Source organism: Neoarius graeffei, chromosome 21 (assembly GCF_027579695.1).
Source record: "Neoarius graeffei isolate fNeoGra1 chromosome 21, fNeoGra1.pri, whole genome shotgun sequence".
In the NCBI taxonomy this organism is placed as follows: domain Eukaryota; kingdom Metazoa; phylum Chordata; class Actinopteri; order Siluriformes; family Ariidae; genus Neoarius; species Neoarius graeffei.
In genome coordinates, this window is record NC_083589.1 from 43,036,297 (window position 1) to 43,057,343 (window position 21,047).

Sequence of the window (21,047 nt, forward strand, 5' to 3'; positions counted from 1 at the left end):
AGCTGGCCGAGGTGTCTGGGGAAAGGGAAGTTTGGGCTTCCATGCTTAGACTGCTGCCTCCGCAACCCGGTCCCGGATAAGCGGAAGAAGACGAGACGAGACCTTTGTGGAAATGAAGTGAGCAGACCATAGGGTTTCTGACCTCTCCTTTTGACACCGAGTCCCGCTGAATGTTTCCCCCCCCATTTTTCCCTTCCACGTTTAGAAATTTCTCTAGTTTCTTCCTCCTGATGATGAATTACTTTTGGTAAATTAAAAATCTGATGTCTTTGTTTTCAAAATGATTTGCACATCCAAAAACACAGCAAAACCTTCCCATACTGATCAATAAGAATGAACTCAGCTGAATGAAACACTACAAGCATGCCCCCTGTCATGGTGGCGTAGTTACCGTTGCTATGAGGTCACGTGAGAGTGCAAAGCCTCTACTGGTATATTTTTTTGGTAGGTGTGAAGAAACCCACACAGACACATGGGGTGGAGGAAGCAAGTAGGGGTTTGTCAAAACAAACATTCATGGAATGCCCTTTGTGTATGTGAATGTTTTTTAACATACGATAAAATCAACTCACATTTGATGAGGAAACTAGAGTAAATTTATTCAGCTAATCACACTGAATTATGAATTAAATATTTACACAGTTGGTATGATAGGAATCTGATGTTATTGTACTGTTTAATCCATCTCTCCCAATAATAGGCCATAATTTAACTTCACATCAGCAACCAGTACTCTACACAAGAAAGAAATGCCTAATCCCTTTACATATTTGGAATATTAAACAATCACACAACAAAACACCCACCCACCCACACACACACACACACGCGCGCGCCTCCAGACAAGTCCATATAGAGTTCTTTAGGAGAAATATTTCTAATTAATCAAACAGTTTTCCTTCAACTTTAAATATTTGTAAAAATACTGCAGATTGTTGTTGGTTCACTGTCCAGCATTGAAAAGTTTCTTCCTGCCTTCCATCCCAGACATGGCTTCCACATTCTTCCTCCAGTCTGTCACCTCCTCTTTCTGCTTGTGGGGAGCAGACAGAATGAACACTTGGAGTGAAATGGAAAGACAGAAACAGCAGGAGAGCAGTAAAAATAGAATGCACTGAATGTACAAATGTTCTGAGCATACAATTATCTCTAATGGCACTTGAACGTTGAACATTTGCAGGAATATGTGAAAAACAAGTGCTGACTATATGACTGTAAACTAACGAAAGGTTTGATACACAGCTTTCAAGGCAGTGCTCAAACTTCTATCAGTGTAGCAGAGCCTTGAGGACATCAGCATCACCTTTTCATCCTCCTTTTTCACGGTCTTCAAGTTCGCTTTAAAGTCAGCCTTCATGAGCTTGGTGTCTGTCAGGGCTCCCAACTTGTCATCTGCTGATTTCTTCACTCTCTTCAGTTTGGGTCTGCTCATTTTCCCTTTCAGCTCAAAGATCTTCTGCTGCAGTGACTGAATCTGACACAAAGAATGTTAACCTTAAGTGTCCAGTGTGTGATGAGTAATTTTGAGGTGTTATTAGGAACTGTGGTACTAATTTAATGTGTAATATTAATTTAATGATTAATATAAAATGTATATGTATGATATGAATGCTAATGTGCTTGTCCTGTTATTGTTTCTATGGTAACAGTTCATATGCAGGGTAAACATGGTTCTTAGAAAAGAGCTACAGTTGTTGATATGGTGAATTTTTCTGGAAGGAGACATTTATTTAACATTTATGGAAGGAGTCTGCAGTGTTAGTGCTTCTCTGCCATGGGAGAGTCTGAAGGTCAGAGGAGTTTACATTTTTTAACTTATGCCCAGGTCAGACGTCAGAAAGACGCATGCTGCGACCTGCGATCGGTCAGGTGGCAACTGATTGCAGTTGGACACAAGCGTTTTGCATCAAATCCTTCATTGTGGTCAGACATATTGCAAGACGCAGAGTTTTAAAGCTGAATCAACCAGTCGGAAGCAGACGCAGCTAGACGCAGTACACAGAAAACCTTTAAAAAATATAAGGTCATAAGACTGCTCGCAGGTTGTTGTAAACTATTTGCAGGTGCAGTCTGTGTCTACCTGCAATGCATCGCAGCCATCTCTAAAGACTCATCTTCCCCTGCGTTAGCCTATGTCTAGTTGCCACTACTTGCTTCAACCTGCGATTGGTTGCTCAAGCGTTGCCGACCGCCTGCCGCTACATGCGTCAACCTGCTTTTTCCACTGACTGGAAGCAAATCGCAGCTGAAATGCGAACAGATCATGATCCACTTGCGGCAACCTGCCTCTATTAAAGACCCTCTGCCATTATCTGCATCGTCGTGTGTCAAGGCAAGAACAGTCTTGCATCTACCTGCGATTTTGTTATCGCAGGTAGACGCAAGTAGTTGAAAACTAATTGCAGCCTGCTGTCTGACTTGGGCATTCAAGATGGACGGAGGGGTAAGGGGAAGATGAACTGGTGAGGGAATGACTATTTATAGCTGCTGTAACATAACTGATAACAGGAATTAACATATCTCATGGACATTAAACATAATTAGAAATGATTAAAGGTATGATGTGTTGTTTGTTAATGAATTAAAAATGGTAATTGTTGACAAACTGTTGTGGTATAAGAGGAATAAAACATTTCGGAATGTTCTGTTATTTGAAAATAATTAACTTTTTGGTGGCCTCACACCACCCTGTCTCTATTTACTTTCCTATAACTGCATGTCCCATCATGTTTTATTTAGGTACTCCCCAACTTAATTTGGGATAGATGAGATGGGTTTTGGGATAGAACATACGCAAAGTCTCAGATTAATATAGAATTAGATGGATAATTATTATTGAGATGACTGCGTAATAATGGGATTAGTCTATTAGTTGTGTTATTAGTCTATTAGTTGTGTTCACAAAAGTACCTACAAAGAATAACAACACTGCATACTGTATAACAGGATACTTCCAGTTGCTACAGCAAAGTGTACAGTAATTAACTGCAGAACTATAGAAATATATGAATAATTTTCTGAATACCTCCAAATCATTTCTGGCCACTTTTACCGAAAGATCATATCGAGCCTCATCCACAATGTCAATCTTTTGGTGCAAATCTTTACAAAGTTCCTGCAAAGAATAATTAAGAGATATTTATAATTGAGAACTCAGTCTAAAGTTCACTGTGTAATGCTGTAACCCCATAAACTCTCAGCGTATCATCCAGTTATTCATTCGAAAGCATATTTCTCTGTAACTACTATCAATAATACAGTAGATATGATTAAAGTGCCATTCCACCATTGGATGTATTTTTTTGGCATAAAATACAATATATTTTATGACAACATGACTAGACAGAGAAATCTTTTAGCTTCAAAATGATATATCAAACATAATTTTTTGACAACGACAAGTATATTAATTTTGCAACCAAAGTCACCTACCCTTTTAATTTCCGCACGGTAGTGAAACGTGATGTCATCGGCAGGTTCCCCTTCTTGTGTACCACGTCACGTGTGACGTGGCACAGATTATCAGCAATGGCGGATAGAACGCGATTTCCACTTGTCGATTGCTGTGCCGATATTCACCATCGACCGTCTCCTTTAGGCATCACTTGCTATTTTCCTTCGCTTCTTTTCCGAAGCTGACAATCACGTTCTATCCGCCATTGCTGATAATCTGTGCCACGTCACACGTGACGTGGTACACAAGAAGGGGAACCTGCCGATGACATCACGTTTCACTACCGCGCGGAAATTAAAAGGGTAGGTGACTTTGGTCGCAAAATTAATATACTTGTCGTTGTCAAAAAATTATGTTTGATATATCATTTTGAAGCTAAAAGATTTCTCTGTCTAGTCATGTTGTCATAAAATATATTGTATTTTATGCCAAAAAAATACATCCAATGGTGGAATGGCACTTTAAACTAACAGGATGGATGTGCAGTTATGACAGTGAGGAATGTTTGTCTGCTCATTTAAATAAAAAACATGGATGTTTAAGGGGTTAAGGATGTCAGGCTTCTACTTCCATCTTGTCGTAAATAATACAGCACATACAGATGCTATACACTCTTAAAATAAAAAAGTTGTTTGAGTGTTCTTCAGTGATTCTTCGAACTGTCAGTAGTTGGTTTTTTTTTCACTGTAAAGAGTTGACTGTAAAATAGACAGAAATTTACTGTAATAAACGTGTAAAAAAACCTTGTAAAATATATTTCCAGTAAAGCACTGTAATATGTTTACAGTTAATTCATGTACTTTTTTAAAATATAATATCACTGTATGTTTAGAGTAATATACTCAGATAATTTTAGTCAATTTACTGCTAATACTTTGTTTATACTGAACCTTAGTTTATACTGTAATTTAATTATAGTATCAACTAAAATAGAGAGTATAAAATAAAATATAATCCCCTACCTTTAGATTTGCTAATATGGCTGAGGCTTTTATCCAAAGTGACTTACATTTGAGGCAGGATCCTGAGCAGTTGAAACCAGTGGCGGCTCCTGAATTTTTTTTCAGGGGGGGCAATTTTCCCCCGTTATGTCTACACGGACCGTAAATGTCCACAGGACTGAAGTAAATTGACCTAGGTAGCAAGTCAATTGGCCGAACTTGTTTTTGCCTGGTAAATTCAGATATCAATATAGACAATATCTCTTCTCTCCACTAGGTGGCAACACTAAACAAGTTAAAGGTGGCAAACTAAGGTAGCCTAGTAAACTAGACCCACCCGCCTAGCGGCCAAAAATATTTTTGCCTACGAGTGGCAAATATTCACATTTAGTCTGGCTTGCCAGGCTAAAACTAAGGAAGATTCATTGTGAAGCCTTCAAAGCAAAACATTTGGCATCACAATCAATTAATATTACATTACTCATTTATTTTCTCATATTATTCCAGTATTCTATAATAAGTAGACACAAATTCTTAATTATAAACATATTCTAATTTCTTCAATTCTAAAGAATGCAATTAAAGTGGCAGGATATAAATCCAATACAAGTGTTTATTTAAGTTTTGAAAAAGATGAAGAAAAGCATAACCATCAAACAAACGTGCAGCTTAATTATGTGTTTTTTTAATATGGAATTGCACCATTTTAACAACAAATAATTCTAAATAAATTCTGCATTTTTTTCCCCAAGAATTCCTCCAGAAAGCCATGCCTTAAAAGGAAATGTAAAGTATTACAAGTTGTCAATGAACACAAAAGGCTTTAGTTATTTAGCTATATACACACAAGGTTACACAAGGTTTTGTAGTCAGTGCAACTTGGCTTAACAAGTTGGAAAAAAGGTAAGGTGCTGCTGGCTCCAATGAACACATATACTGTACAATATATAAAAACTGAAAATATGCTTAATTTACACCAAGTCAGAGAGAACTTGAGGCTACTGAAATATTCCAAGCATGGCAATGTTAAACTGCCATTGGTAAAACAACTGCCATTGGTAAAACACACACACACACACACACACACACACACACACACACACACACACACACAAACAACTTTTGCCTAGTAAATTCAAATATCAGATATCACTGTACCGTCTGCTGTGCTACTTCCAGGGTGGAAGAGAACGCAAGGGTAGCAAAAACGAGCATTGACTACATCACAGCCAGCTAGCCAAGTTTTCCGGTGGTACCAGTTCTTGTTAAAACCTCTTGAGTAGGTCTTCTCCCCCTTCGTAGACACTTGCTTGATGTTTAAATTCGGTCTAGGAGGTCCTAGCTGTTTGATTGCCGTTTTCTCCTCATTGGTACGACGACTAAAGGGAACTTCTTTCAGAGACGCTATCGTATTGTTGCACTCAACACTCGCCGCCATCTTCATAGAATGTTCACACATTTCCCGCGCAAGTTGCGTTTTCCAGCCCAAAATTATGTTCAAAACCCGCCAAAATGCACTAAAAACCAATCTGGCAACACTTGCGCGGCGCAACAGGCGTATGACGTAAGCACGCTGCTTGTGCGAGCACATAAAACCCAATAGAAGATGCATGGGGAGCATGATTTTTGAAAAAAATGTACGTACCATTAGTGTCAATGGGAGATTTTGGGGCAAATCTGAACCTGACAGAAATCGCCCCAAAAGGGCGTGGCTACACCAGGCGCGACCTTAGCCTGATTGGACAATGACATTACTGTTGGTAGTAGGAGTAGATAAAAAAAAAAAAAACTCCCTCCCTGTTTGGGAGTGCGTCGCCCAAATCACCCCTATTAACGAGCCGCCAGTGGTTGAAACATAAACATTTTGCTAAAGAACAGTGTAAAATATGTCAGTGTAATTTACAGTGAAATGTTACTCTTAAATAGCAACAGTTAAAAAAAACCTTGGAAATGGAAAAATGGGAAAAATGCTTACACAAACTAATTGTGTTATTTTTACAGTAACAATATATAAACCTATTTTTTTTTTTTTTTTGCAATTTGTTAATCCCCAAAGGGAAATTTGGCTTTGCTTTAATCCATCTGAAGCAGTGTACACACACACACACACACACACACACACACACACACACACACACACACACAAGTGAGTGGGCAGTGGGCAGCTGCGCTATAGCATCCGGGGAGCAGTTGGGGGTTAGGTGCTTTGCTCAAGGGCCTTTCAGCCATGGATGTAGAGGGAGAGGAAAGCACTGTCCACCCCCCCCCCCCCCCCCCAAACACACACACACACACACACACACACACACACACACACACACACACACACACACTCTTATCCTGCTGTTCAAGGGAATTGAACCAGGGAATTGCTGTACAAAAACTGTCTATATTCAAAAATAATGGTGAAATGGTGCATGTGTGTTGTGTTAGCTACAATCTAATCCTCAGTGACCCAGTATGGATTGTATTATATTTGTGACAGTGGTGCTTGAAAGTTTGTGAACCCTTTAGAATTTTCTATATTTCTGCATAAATATGACCTAAAACATCATCAGATTTTCACACAAGTTCTAAAAGTAGATAAAGAGAACCCAGTTAAACAAATGAGACAAAAATATTATACTTGGTCATTTATTTATTGAGGAAAATGATCCAATATTACATATCTGTGAGTGGCAAAAGTATGTGAACCTTTGCTTTCAGTATCTGGTGTGACCCCCTTGTGCAGCAATTACTGCAACTAAACATTTCCAGTAACTGTTGATCCGTCCTGTACACCGGCTTGGAGGAATTTTAGCCCATTCCTCCATACAGAACAGCTTCAACTCTGGGATGTTGGTGGGTTTCCTCACATGAACTGCTTGCTTCAGGTCCTTCCACAACATTTTGATTGGATTAAAGTCAGGCCTTTGACTTGCCCATTCCAAAACATGAACTTTATTCTTCTTTAACCGTTCTTTGGTAGAACGACTTGTGTGCTTAGGGTCGTTGTCTTGCTGCATGACCCACCTTCTCTTGAGATTCAGTTCATGGACAGATGTCCTGACATTCTCCTTTAGAAGTTGCTGGTATAATTCAGAATTCATTGTTCCATCGATGACAGCAAGCTGTCCTGGCCCAGATGCAGCAAAACAGGCCCAAACCATGATACTACCACCATGTTTCACAGATGGGATAAGGTTCTTATGCTGGAATGCAGTGTTTTCCTTTCTCCAAACATAACGCTTCTCATTTAAACCAAAAAGTTCTATTTTGGTCTCATCCATCCACAACACATTTTTCCAGTAGCCTTCTGGCTTGTCCATGTGATCTTTAGCAAACTGCAGACGAGCAGCAGTGTTCTTTTTGGAGAGCAATGGCTTTCTCCTTGCAACCCTGCCATGCACACCATTGTTGTTCAGTGTTCTCCTGATGGTGGACTCATGAACATTAACATTAGCCAATGTGAGAGAGGCCTTCAGTTGCTTAGAAGTTACCCTGGGATCCTTTGTGACCTTGCTAACTATTACACGCCTTGCTCTTGGAGTGATCTTTGTTGGTCGACCACTCCTGGGGAGGGTAACAATGGTCTTGAATTTCCTCCATGTGTACACAATCTGTCTGACTGTGGATTGGTGGAGTCCAAAGTCTTTAGAGATGGTTTTGTAACCTTTTCCAGCCTGATGAGCATCAACAATGCTTTTTCTGAGGTCCTCAGAAATCTCCTTTGTTAGTGCCATGATACACTTCCACAAACATTTGTTGTGAAGATCAGACTTTGATAGATCCCTGTTCTTTAAATAAAACAGGGTGCCCACTCACACCTGATTGTCATCCCATTGATTGAAAACACCTGACTCTAATTTCACCTTCAAATTAACTGCTAATCCTAGAGGTTCACATACTTTTGCCACTCACAGATGTGTAATATTGGATAATTTTCCTCAATAAATAAATGGCCAAGTATAATATTTTTGTCTCATTTGTTTAACTGGGTTTTCTTTATCTATTTTTAGGACTTGTGTGAAAATCTGATGAGGTTTTAGGTCATACTTATGCAGAAATATAGAAAATTCTAAAGGGTTCACAAACTTTCAAACACCATTGTATAATATCAATATTTATATTAAAATATATTATTTTTTCATATGCTATACAGTAGTTTTTTTTTAAACCTTCCATTCTTTTTTCTCTTTCATGACTGTTTCACTGCGGTATGTGAGTTACAGTTGGGCAAAAAAGTATTTAGTCAGCCACCAATTGTGCAAGTTCTCCCACTTAAAAAGATGAGAGAGGCCTGTAATTTTCATCATAGGTACACTTCAACTATGAGAGACAGAATGGGGGGAAAGAATCCAGGAAATCACATTGTAGGATTTTTAATGAATTAATTGGTAAATTCCTCGGTAAAATAAGTATTTGGTCACCTACAAACAAGCAAGATTTCTGGCTCTCACAGACCTGTAACTTCTTCTTTAAGAGGCTCCTTTGTCCTCCACTTGTTACCTGTATTAATGGCACCTGTTTGAACTCGTTATCAGTATAAAAGACACCTGTCCACAACCTCAAACAGTCACACTCCAAACTCCACTATGGCCAAGACCAAAGAGCTGTCAAAGGACACCAGAAACAAAATTGTAGACCTGCACCAGGCTGGGAAGACTGAATCTGCAATAGGTAAGCAGCTTGGTGTGAAGAAATCAACTGTGGGAGCAATTATTAGAAAATGGAAGACATACAAGACCACTGATAATCTCCCTCGATCTGGGGCTCCACGCAAGATCTCACCCCGTGAGGTCAAAATGATCACAAGAACAGTGAGCAAAAATCCCAGAACCACACGGGGAGACCTAGTGAATGACCTGCAGAGAGCTGGGACCAAAGTAACAAAGGCTACCATCAGTAACACACTATGCCACCAGGGACTCAAATCCTGCAGTGCCAGACATGTCCCCCTGCTTAAGCCAGTACATGTCCAGGCCCGTCTGAAGTTTGCTAGAGAGCATTTGGATGATCCAGAAGAGGATTGGGAGAATGTCATATGGTCAGATGAAACCAAAATAGAACTTTTTGGTAAAAACTCAACTTGTCATGTTTGGAGGAGAAAGAATGCTGAGTTGCATCCAAAGAACACCATACCTACTGTGAAGCATGGGGGTGGAAACATCATGCTTTGGGGCTGTTTTCTGCAAAGGGACCAGGACGACTGATCCGTATAAAGGAAAGAATGAATGGGGCCATGTATTGTGAGATTTTGAGTGAAAACCTCCTTCCATCAGCAAGGGCATTGAAGATGAAACGTGGCTGGGTCTTTCAGCATGACAATGATCCCAAACACACCACCCGGGCAATGAAGGAGAGGCTTCGTAAGAAGCATTTCAAGGTCCTGGAGTGGCCTAGCCAGTCTCCAGATCTCAACCCCATAGAAAATCTTTGGAGGGAGTTGAAAGTCTGTGTTGCCCAGTGACAGCCCCAAAACATCACTGCTTTAGAGGAGATCTGCATGGAGGAATGGGCCAAAATACCAGCAACAGTGTGTGAAAACATTGTGAAGACTTACAGAAAACATTTGACCTCTGTCATTGCCAACAAAGGGTATATAACAAAGTATTGAGATGAACTTTTGTTATTGACCAAATACTTATTTTCCACCATAATTTGCAAATAAATTCTTTAAAAATCAGACAATGTGATTTTCTGGATTTTTTTTCCTCATTTTGTCTCTCATAGTAGAGGTATACCTATTATGAAAATTACAGGCCTCTCTCATCTTTTTAAGTGGGAGAACTTGCACAATTGGTGACTGACTAAATACTTTTTTGCCACACTGTACATTTGGAAAATAGTGAAGAATAGGTAAAAGCAGCTTGTGTTTTGATTACATTTATCACCACTGTAGTAATTTGTTGGTTCTTAATTGCTGTTTATTTATAGAAAATACTTCTATAGGTTTTATGAATGTCACTATTTCAGGGAAAATAGCTGTAGTTATCGAAAAAAAATGTTGATGTATAACATATGGAAATAATTTTTTTATAGAATACATCTCTAGCAGGGGCGGCACGGTGGTGTAATGGTTAGCACTATATATGTACATTCACATATACAGTATGTGAATGGCTGAATTGTCGTGAGAGGCTGATTTTTGATTATATAGCCTGGGGCAGCACGGTGGTGTAGTGGTTCGCGCTGTTACCTCACAGCAAGAAGGTCCGGGTTTGAGCCCTATGGCCAACGAGGGCATTTCTGTGTGGAGTTTGCATGTTCTCCCCGTGTCCGTGTGGGTTTCCTCCAGGTGCTCCGGTTTCCCCCACAGTCCAAAGACATGCAGGTTAGGTTAACTGGTGACTCTAAATTGACCGTAGGTGTGAATGTGAGTGTGAATGGTTGTCTGTGTCTATGTGTCAGCCCTGTGATGACCTGGCGACTTGTCCAGGGTGTACCCCGACTTTTGTCCATAGTCAGCTGGGAAAGGCTCCAGCTTGCCTGCGACCCTGTAGAACAGGATAAAGCGGCTAGAGATAATGAGGTGAGATTAGACATCTCTGGCAACCGCAGCTGCGTTTTTTTTTTCTTTTTAACTTAATTTAGTGCTTTTTGTTTGTCAGTGAGTCATGGGAGCTTGGTCATGCTGGGATATGAACACACAATTTTCTTAATTCTAGCTCAGAGCCTTAATCAGTGAGCTACTACTTCTGCCCAACCTTCTCTGCACAAATTTTCAAATGTTAACACAAACATTCTAACTCCTGTGTAAAATGTGAAATATCCCACATTTAGTTTTGTTATTTTATTGTAAACCAGTACACTCCTTTAACTGCCCAGTCACTTACAGTACAATCTTGTTAAAAAGCTGTAAAATACAGTAAATTTATAGCAGGTTTTTATAGTGGCAGAGTGGAACCTGGGGCTAAATTTGACTCAACATGGGAAACCTTACCCGGCCCGGATACAGAAAGGATTGACAGATAGATAGCTCTTTCTCAATTCAGTGGATGGTGGTACATGGCCATTCGTAGTTGGTGGAGTGAATGTCTGGTTAATTCTGATAATAAACAAGACTCCAACATGCTAAATAGTTACACAACCCCTCACAGTCAGCATCCAATTTCTTATGTGGCATTCAGTCACATGTGATGGAGCAATAACAGGCCTGTGATACCCAGAGATATCCTGGGCTGCACACATAACTTTTAATATCTCTCCATCGTTAAAGTTCAAGATTCATTCTTTTTTCCCCAGAAGTTGTACAGACAAATGTTTGTTTGTGTTATTGTGCACATGACAACAAAATTACTACCATTATTTAAGACACTATTGCTGACTATTACACTAGGTATTGCTGTTAATTGTACAGCTGGCACTAGATCTTTCAGCACTTCGTGTACCTGACTTTTGTACTCATTGTACGTCGGTATGGATAAGAGCGTCTCCTAAATGCCATGTAATGTAAAACATTTTCATGAATGTGACAAGAAGTGTAGGATAAATGTGAAAAGCACTATGTATTATAATGTATCTATTAGCATTGAAATTATTTGGCACATTTAAACTAAGGCATAGTGAACTGTTTTGACCGTACTACATACCTGCAGCTCCTGTACCGAGAGTCCGGAGAGCTTTAGAGGAGGCACTCTCTCATTCAGAGCACTGTCTCGCTCTATCTTCTTCTGCTCTTTTTCCTTTACAAGGAGACTCTCTGCCTTCTTCAGAAGTTTTGTCTGAGAAAGACACAAGTACTTATAAGCTAGTGCTTCACAATACAGTGAAACAACTATATCTTTGCAGACAGAATGAGAAATAAGCTTCTGATCTGGTAATGACATAATAAGCCAGACTAGTCTCTGTCTGAGGCATCCTATTTTTTCATGCAAACTTTGTTATAGATTTCTATTTTATGACTTCTACATTATCGAGTCGGCACAAAAACATTTTAGAGTCCAAACGTTCATTTTCCAGCACAAAATTAAATGTTACAGAATTTTTTTTTTAAATCTGAGCAGCATACTATATAAGAAAGCACTTTTCAGATTAAAAAAGAAAACATAATGAAGGCTGCTGGGTTTTGCTGCAAACTTACAAAGCAAGTGTGACAGTCAAAGTGTCCAGAAGAACTGTGGGTGGTTCTGTATGTAAAACCTACAGCTCATTTCTTTATAAAACTGCACTCATTGTACAAGAGACTGCTTTTTTTTTAAAGCAAAGGGTTGTCTCACACCAAATACTGACTTCCATCCATTCATTATCTGTAGACGCTTATCCTGTTCTACAGGGTCGCCGGCAAGCTGGAGCCTATCCCAGCTGACTATGGGCAATAGACAGGGTACTTCCTGGACAAGTCGCCAGGTTATCACAGGGCTGACACAGAGCCAAACAACCATTCATATCTACGGTCAATTTAGAGCAACCAATAAGCCTAACCTGCATGTCTTTGGACTGGAGGGGAAACTGAAGCACCCGGAGGAAACCCATACAGACACAGGGAGAACATGTAAACTCCACACAGAAAGACCCTCGCCAGTCACTGGGCTCGAACCCAGAACCTTCTTGTTGTGAGGCGACAGTGCTAACCACTACACCACCGTGCCACCCCTATATAGCCATAACCACTTATCCTGTCCTACAGGGTTGCAGGCAAGCTGGAGCCTATCCCAGCTGACTATGGGCGAGAGGCAGGGTACACCCTGGACAAGTCACCAGGTCATCGCAGGGCTAACGCATAGACACAGACAACCATTCACACTCACATTCACACCTACGGTCAATTTAGAACCACCAATTAGCCTAACCTGCATGCCTTTGGGGGAAACCGGAGCACCCGGAGGAAACCCACGCAGATACGGGGAGAACATGCAAAATCCACACAGAAAGGCCCTCGCCGGCCATTGGGCTCAAACCCAGGACCTTCTTGCTGTGAGGCAACAGTGCTAACCACTACACCACCGTGCCGCCCATCTATCTATCTATCTATCTATCTATCTATCTATCTATCTATCTATCTATCTATCTATCTATCTATCTATCTATCTATCTATCTATCTATCTATAAGCCCATCATTAATCCATTAATCCAAGTATTAATGGAATTAGAGGATAATGGATACATGTAATGATTAAGATTAAGCTGCTCAAAATACTCACCTTCAGCAGCAACCTACGTGTTGCCGGGTATTTGGATTTCGATCTGGACTTCCTCTGTTAGACAAAAAAGACAAGTCATTCCTGTTTCATTCTGCAGCCACATTAGGAAGTAAATGGGGCCTAATCCACAGATGCCATGGAGCATGCATTAACTGCCGGAGCTGATTACTGATGGAATTTCCAACATGTGAGCTCAGTCGTCCAAAACATCCCTAAGTGGAAGAGTGCAAACCTGTAGCGGAGCTTACGATACACCATGCTCCTCTACATCTGCACACATCTGCATGAAGACATGGCTGTTTACTGTTGGATTAGGCCTGAGATGCAATGGGTTTGTGTGATATTTGATTTAAAGTAATTTACTGTCAAATATAAGAGCTAGGTGAAGTAAATGTAAATGTCACAGAATTTCCAGTCAATAGAATGTACATGCTCATAAATCTGTACCATTAAAAATAATACTGGATCTCCACGCTTTAGCACCAAGTGTTTGGTACACTCTTTGAAAAGGCGGTGCCTTAAATACTGTATACAGTGTTAATCACCTCCAAATCAGACTATTACTGGTAAATCATTATCCTGATTTCTGTTGCGCTCTATACTATTTGCCATTCTTAATGCTGCATGTTTTTGGTGTCATATATCTTTACAAATTTTTTTGGGACATAAAATCCCAATAATACAAACAAACAAACAAACAAACAAACAAACAAACAAACAAACAAACAAACAAACAAACAAACCTATTTCCAGTAAAGCACTGTAATATATTTAGAATAATATACTCAGGTGAAAAAAACCCATTACGCAGGATTCTAATGAATGCCTTTTTTTTTTAACTAAGTTTAATTGAAAATTAACTACAATTACAATTGAAGATTTAGCTACAAAATATGTCAGTCCTAAACTGAAAATTTTGTACATATCAAAAACATTGCTCTATTTTGTTAAAAAAATATATATTTTCTATACTTTTGGTCATCAACATTAAATATATTAGATCCATTAACAACTGCTGATAAACACATTGGAATTTTTAAACATTTATTTTAGATATAGTAATTTAACCTTTTTTTTAATCAAAGTAATCCCACACAGACAACTTTAACTTCTTTTTTTTTAAATACAAGTGATATTTTGTAAAAACAAAATCAAAGTTCATATGTAAAGATTTTCTATATGTAATGTAAGGAATTTATTCATAAAAGGGTTTAAGTTTTTTGGATCGTCTTTTCTTTGGGAATGAGTTCTACTAATACCCCCAACTAATAGAAAAAAACTGTTATAGCGTTCCTAGATAGACCCTTAAAGAGTTCCCCCAGAGGCACAAGCCAAAGAGCTTCTATGGGTTCTCGAGTTAACTTTTTTCTCAGAGTGTTTAATAAATGTTTTAGACAGTGTCAGATTTCTTACCGGTCTGTCGAAGGATGATGTCATACATGAGAAATAGAAGTGAACACAAGCATATGTACATTAGTGAATCATTCATAATTACCTACTGAAAATCAGACATGTTAAGTGAATGTCATATTAACAGAGTGTTTATGTCAGTAGAGATGACCCTTACCCCTCAGACATGGTCACAATGCTCTACGTGTCCTGAAAGCAAGCCAAAATATTTCTGGTCATAGTTCTGCATCGAGTACAGTGGCACATTCCTGTGCTATTCAAATGACAGCCGTCTACCATGGATTAACTCAGGCATCATGGAAAGAGAGCTCACAGTACCTGGCAGTGTCTTCCATGAAAGTCTCCAAATTACATAGTACACTCTTAGAAAATAAAGTACTGTATATTACGGTACCTTTAGGGGTACAACGGCTTGTCACTGGGGCAGTACCCTCTAAGGTATTTATTTGTACCCTTTATATACCGCTTAGGAACATATATGTACCTTTTTGGCCCTAAAAAGGTACACATAGTTACCTTGAGGTCCAATAATAAGCCCTAAGGGGTACATTAGTGTCAGTTGTACCATGGGGTACAGAAATGGACTCCTACTGTACTTTTATTTCTAACAGTGTATTCGACATTAATGTAGTTTTATATAGGCAATGATAGTAGGATAAGAAACAGCATGCATCACTTTCAGAATAAATAATATTGTGGCTCAATTATAAATCTTGTCCTCACCGCATGTGCTGAACTGTAATTCAAACACAATGTTCCAGTGCAGTGAGCATTACGGCAGAGCTCTGATATTCTGTGACCTACAAGCCAGGAAGGTGTGCCCTCGTCTCCTCCATTGCTGCTAAGGGCAAAGCTTCTACAATGCTCTGGCTAATGGGGTCTTAGGGTGAATTTGGACAATGAAATACAGAAGGACACTGAAAAGAAGAATAAAGTAAGTTACTTTAAGTGCCCTCCAAAAAGTCATCTCGTGTGAAAAAGTAATCTAGTGCGAAATATGGATATGACCTAATGTTTGATTTTGGCCTACTACTGACATGTTAAGTGTGATATAAAAGAAACAGCGTCCGCCATGTGACTGTGTCTACTGTTGGAATGCCAGTGGTGAAAGCCTACTTGAGCTTCTTTTAAAAAACACACTCTCAGGGCCAACTATGAGTCACTCTCCTAAAACAAGTTTAAAACCAGTCTACCTTTTTTGGGGGTGGGGGGTGGGGGTACCTTTTTGTGGTCACTTGCTGTGATGGATCTATTGACGGAGCAAGTGACCTTCACAGCCATTCTTGTGATGTGTAATGGTGATGTGTTTTCTCATACACCCTCCCACACAGGAAGTGATTTTTCCATCCCTGACATCTGCAGCTCGATTTTGGGAAAATGACTTGCATCAATGCAAATAGATCAGCATTAGATAGGATGAGATATGCTGGCGCGTGCACACGCGCGCACGCACACACACACACACACACACACACACACACACACACACACACACACACACACACACACTTGCACCTGTCTCTCATGCCTATACACATATTCATCTTTGTTTGCTGCACGTTCTTTACTCCCCTCCCTCTCTGCTCCCATCTTTCATGCCAGGAAATATGTACTGAGTGAAGGCCAAGTGCTGCCCTGCTTTATGACAGAGTTCAGCAACGCCAATAAAGCACCAGTGACTTTGATTGCAAGACATCCTTCTTAATAAGCATGATGCGGAATGTATGGAATATTAAAACCACAACAACAGCAGCTGGGAGAGACAGCCCAGTAAACTGATAGCATCTGAAACATTACATGTTTATGACTAAGAATCTCAAGCTTTTATCGCCAGAAAATGTCCTGTCATTTCCTCCTAACATACCATTTTGATTCTTCCCATGACCTCCTGCTCTTAATCTTGTGAAGGAATGAATAAAATAATGAACTAGAGGAGATAAAGGAGTCGTTTTATGAGCTAGGAGAGATAAAGGAGTCATTTGAGATGGAAAATGTTTTCCGCACTTCAAGACACACTTCACACTCAAACTTAATCTCCACTTATGTCTGAACTGGGCTGTTAGCTAAGATAAAAAGTCACTGATATAATGTTCTTACCTGTAACGAGAAGTCAGTAAGAATGAGCAGTCAGGCAGAGAACAGGTCAGCGTGGTGGATTTTTGATGACTGATGCCTCTCCTCCTACATGTGAATGGCTCACTAAAATAGATCCCTAGCTACGCCTCTTGCTGGGCCACACCACCTTTGTGCCCTTCAACATCCTAAACCTGCTGTACACAAACAATGGTCAAGGACACAGTCACAGTGCAGAACAGAATACACATATACAAAAGACATTTAAAGACACGTTTATATTCATGTCTAATTAAGGTGAAGGTCTCATGGCCACTCCAAATACAACAAAGATTCAAAAGTGCTTGTGGTCAGGTGCCGCAGATATATAATTGTTTAACTGACCATTTTATGGCGCTGCCTGACACCATAATTCAGCTCAGAAGCCTGCTTTTAAAGAGCTTTGAAATCAACCAAGCAAGGCTTTAACTACAGTTGAATATCACCTGCATTGCTACAAAGAGCCTGAAAATGGCTAAATTTCACAGTACAAATGGGCAAGCAAAAGTAATCGAAATGCCACATCGCATTTTGAGTTTGCCTTAGAAATATAGAGATTGTTCCTCCTTAAAACAATATACATACCGTATATATGCAGACTAGTCCCTCTTGTCGAGCATACATTCTTGGTAGAGAGACTAATCGACTTGCTAAGTGCGTGTCAGCAGACTCTGAAGGGAGGCACGTGGGCTACAGTTTTCCATGGATGTGGCAGCTGTCAGCTGCTATGGTGAAGTAGAGTAATTGAAGCTGCCCCAGGATGAATTCTTGTAGTGTGCAGCAGGCATTCAGGTGAAGGTGAAAACCTCTGTATGTGCCATTATATAACATGTCTGCTACTGGAGGTCAAACTCTATTAATGGACAACAAAGCTATCCATTATATTCTACATTTTTTTAAAGTTAATATAAACGACAACAACAAAAATCTCTGCATCTTCAGGGAGTTCATACTTCTGGGACTAGACCAGTGATTCTCTTGTCTCTTGATCACATTCAGTACCTTGGATTTCCTGAACTCTTAAGAAAACTCACTACAGTGAATATCGTAAACCATATTCAACACTCATTCTCCATTGGGTAGAGTGATGTAATACATGTAGGATAAGTGATATGCTAACAGTATTGCATGCTATCAAACCAAATGAATGGAACCTGTTAGAAGGGACTAGTACACATTTTTATTCCATGGAAAAAGTGTCCTGTATGTATAATAATAATCATCACTGATCTTAGAGTGGGTGGCATGGTGGTGTAGTGGTTAGCGCTGTCGCCTCACAGCAAGAAGGTCCGGGTTCGAGCCCAGCGGCCGACGAGGGCCTTTCTGTGTGGAGTTTGCATGTTCTCCCCGTGTCCGCGTGGGTTTCCTCCGGGTGCTCCGGTTCCCCCCACAGTCCAAAGACATGCAGGTTAGGTTAACTGGTGACTCTAAATTGACCGTAGGTGTGAATGTGAATAGTTGTCTGTGTCTATGTGTCAGCCCTGTGATGACCTGGCGACTTGTCCAGGGTGTACCCTGCCTTTCGCCCGTAGTCAGCTGGGATAGGCTCCAGCTTGCCTGCGACCCTGTAGAACAGGATAAAGCGGCTAGAGATAATGAGATGAGATAATCTTAGAGTGGGTGGCATGGTGGTGTAATGGTCAGCACTGTCGCCTCACAGCAAGAAGGTCCTGGGTTCTCCGGTTTCCCGTACAGTCCAAAGACATGCAAGTTAGGTCAATTGGTGGCTACACCAATCACTACAGTTTGATATTTAAATAATATTGGCTGGCATTGGGGTGGCACGGTGGTGTAGTGGTTAGCACTGTCACCTCACAGCAAGAAGGTCCTGGGTTCGAGCCCAGCGGCCGATGAGGGCCTTTCTGTGTGGAGTTTGCACGTTCACCCTGTGTCTGCATGGGTTTCCTCCCGGTGCTCTGGTTTCCCCCACAGTCCAAAGACATACAGATTAGGCTAATTGGTGGCTCTAAATTGACCGTAGGTGTGAATGGTTATTTGTCTCTATGTGTCAGCCCTGTGATGATCTGGCGACTTGTCCAGGGTGTACCCCGCCTCTCGCCCGTAGTCAGCTGGGATAGGCTCCAACTTGCCTGCGACCCTGCACAGGATAAGCAGCTACAGATAATGGATGGCTGGCATTGAGTGGTATATCAGATATATTCCATTCAGCTAGTATGATATTGAATGAGTCAAAGATGAGTAGCTGAATGGAATATATCTGATATACCACAAAAAAAAGCCAGCCAATATTATTATACATACACTTTCCTTTCAGGTGTTCAATACATCTTTCTCTTTCAAAATTCTCTCAAAATCTTCTGTATTTAATGAAGTGAACCTGGTAGCCATATTTGTTTACAAATCATCACAGTCACTTGCTATTGCGGAAGTTTTACGTTTCCGACGTGTGACGTCATGTTGTCTTGACAACCATGCAATATCGTAAACCATATTCAACACTCATTCTCCATTGGGTAGAGTGATGTAATACATGTAGGATAAGCGATATGCTAACAGTATTGCATGCTATCAAACCAAATGAATGGAACCCGCTAGAAGGGACTAGAACACGTTTTTATTCCATGGAAAAAGTGTCCTGTATGTATAATAATAATCATCACTGATCTTAGAGTGGGCAGCACGGTGGTGTAGTGGTTAGCGCTGTCGCCTCACAGCAAGAAGGTCCGGGTTCGAGCCCAGTGGCTGACGGGGGTCTTTCTGTGTGGAGTTTGCATGTTCTCCCCGTGTCTGTGTGGGTTTCCTCCAGGTGCTCCGGTTTCCCCTACAGTCCAAAGACATGCAAGTTAGGTCAGTTGATGGCTCTAAATTGACTGTAGGTGTGAGTGTGAATTGTTTGTCTCTATGTGCCAGCAATGACCTGGCGACTTGTCCAGGGTGTATCCTGCCTCTCGCCCATAGTCAGCTGGGATAGGCTCCAGCTTGTTCGCGACCCTACACAGGATAAGCGGTTACAGTTAATGGATAGATGGATGATCTTGCACTTTATGCTGGTCAGGTTCATGGTGGATGTTTGAGATGTAACCGAATGCTACCAAATTATTCCCCTTGAACAAAATGAGACTCTGACTCAGAGTCAGGTTTTTATGCTAAATATGCTTACACATACAAGGAATTTGTCTTTGGTTACACAGTAGTTCACAGCATACAGTACATAAGTGACAATAAACATTACAAACTAGTACAACAGCACACATTCGTATCTGAGTTCAACTGCGTGAACACACACGCACACACACACTTCAGATTTAAATGGCGTTTTGCTATCCCAAAAACACTGGGTGCAAGGTAGGGACACACTCTGGATGGGAGGCCTGCCCACTGCAGAGCATCATACACACACACATTCACAGCTACACTGTCAGAAATAGGGGGACAGTAGGAGTCCATTTCTGTCCCCCAAGGTACAATCTACACTAATGTACCCCTTTGGGCTCGTTATTGGGCTTCAAGGTAACTATTGCCGCTTTTCCACTACCAACGCGGCTGAGTTGGGCTGAGCCGTGCCGTGCTGAGTTGGGCTGAGTCGAGCTGAGTGGGGCTGTTGGAGTTGCATTTCGACTACAACCGCGCTGAACTGTGCTGGCTGGAAGTGGGTGGACACATTGGGTGGAGTTAGCGAAAGTGGGTGGACATCACGTGATGTTGTTAGGCGGCGCAAACAGTGACATCAGTGACCTTTTAAGCGGTAGTCTCACGACCCGAACAGTAAACAATAAACATGGAGTCGTTAGTGTTGCTGGTCTTGGTGCTGTGGCTTGTTGTCACCGACAACGCCAACAGATACTGGCAAGAGCGTATAGATGAGGCGAGGCGCATAAGGCTTCAGAAATTCTCGTAATTCATAATTCTTCTTCTTCCAGGTTTACGGTGTTTACAGATCCCAGCGTGCTCGCGGGGCATGTGTGGGCATGTGAGGACACTCCTCCTCACCAATCAGTGCACAGGGGAGTGTCTCCTCACGCCCCTAGCCCCACTCGGCTCGGTTT

At 40.8% G+C, this 21,047-nt stretch overlaps 1 protein-coding gene across 1 annotated transcript; it reads right to left on the reverse strand.

The window, feature by feature from the left end:
- Positions 1-838: 838 nt before the first annotated feature.
- Positions 839-16,518, reverse strand: tnni4a (troponin I4a). The gene is made up of 6 exons (XM_060903533.1): positions 16,438-16,518; positions 13,519-13,572; positions 11,967-12,098; positions 3,026-3,115; positions 1,304-1,474; positions 839-1,030 (listed from the first exon to the last, which is right to left on the reverse strand). Exons 1-6 carry the CDS (start codon positions 16,516-16,518, stop codon positions 944-946), a joined length of 615 nt encoding a protein of 204 aa, XP_060759516.1. The 3' UTR covers positions 839-943.
- Between the last annotated feature and the right edge of the window lie 4,529 nt (positions 16,519-21,047).

Coding starts and splice junctions, on each gene's coding strand:
- tnni4a (XM_060903533.1), bottom strand. CDS start 16,518: ATGGGAGCAGAGAGGGAGGGGAGTAAAGAACGTGCAGCAAACAAAGAT. Junction 13,573..16,437: donor GGCATGAGAGACAGGTGCAA/GTGTGTGTGTGT, acceptor TTTGTCTAACAG/AGGAAGTCCAGATCGAAATC. Junction 1,031..1,303: donor TGAAAAAGGAGGATGAAAAG/GTGATGCTGATG, acceptor CCCCACAAGCAG/AAAGAGGAGGTGACAGACTG.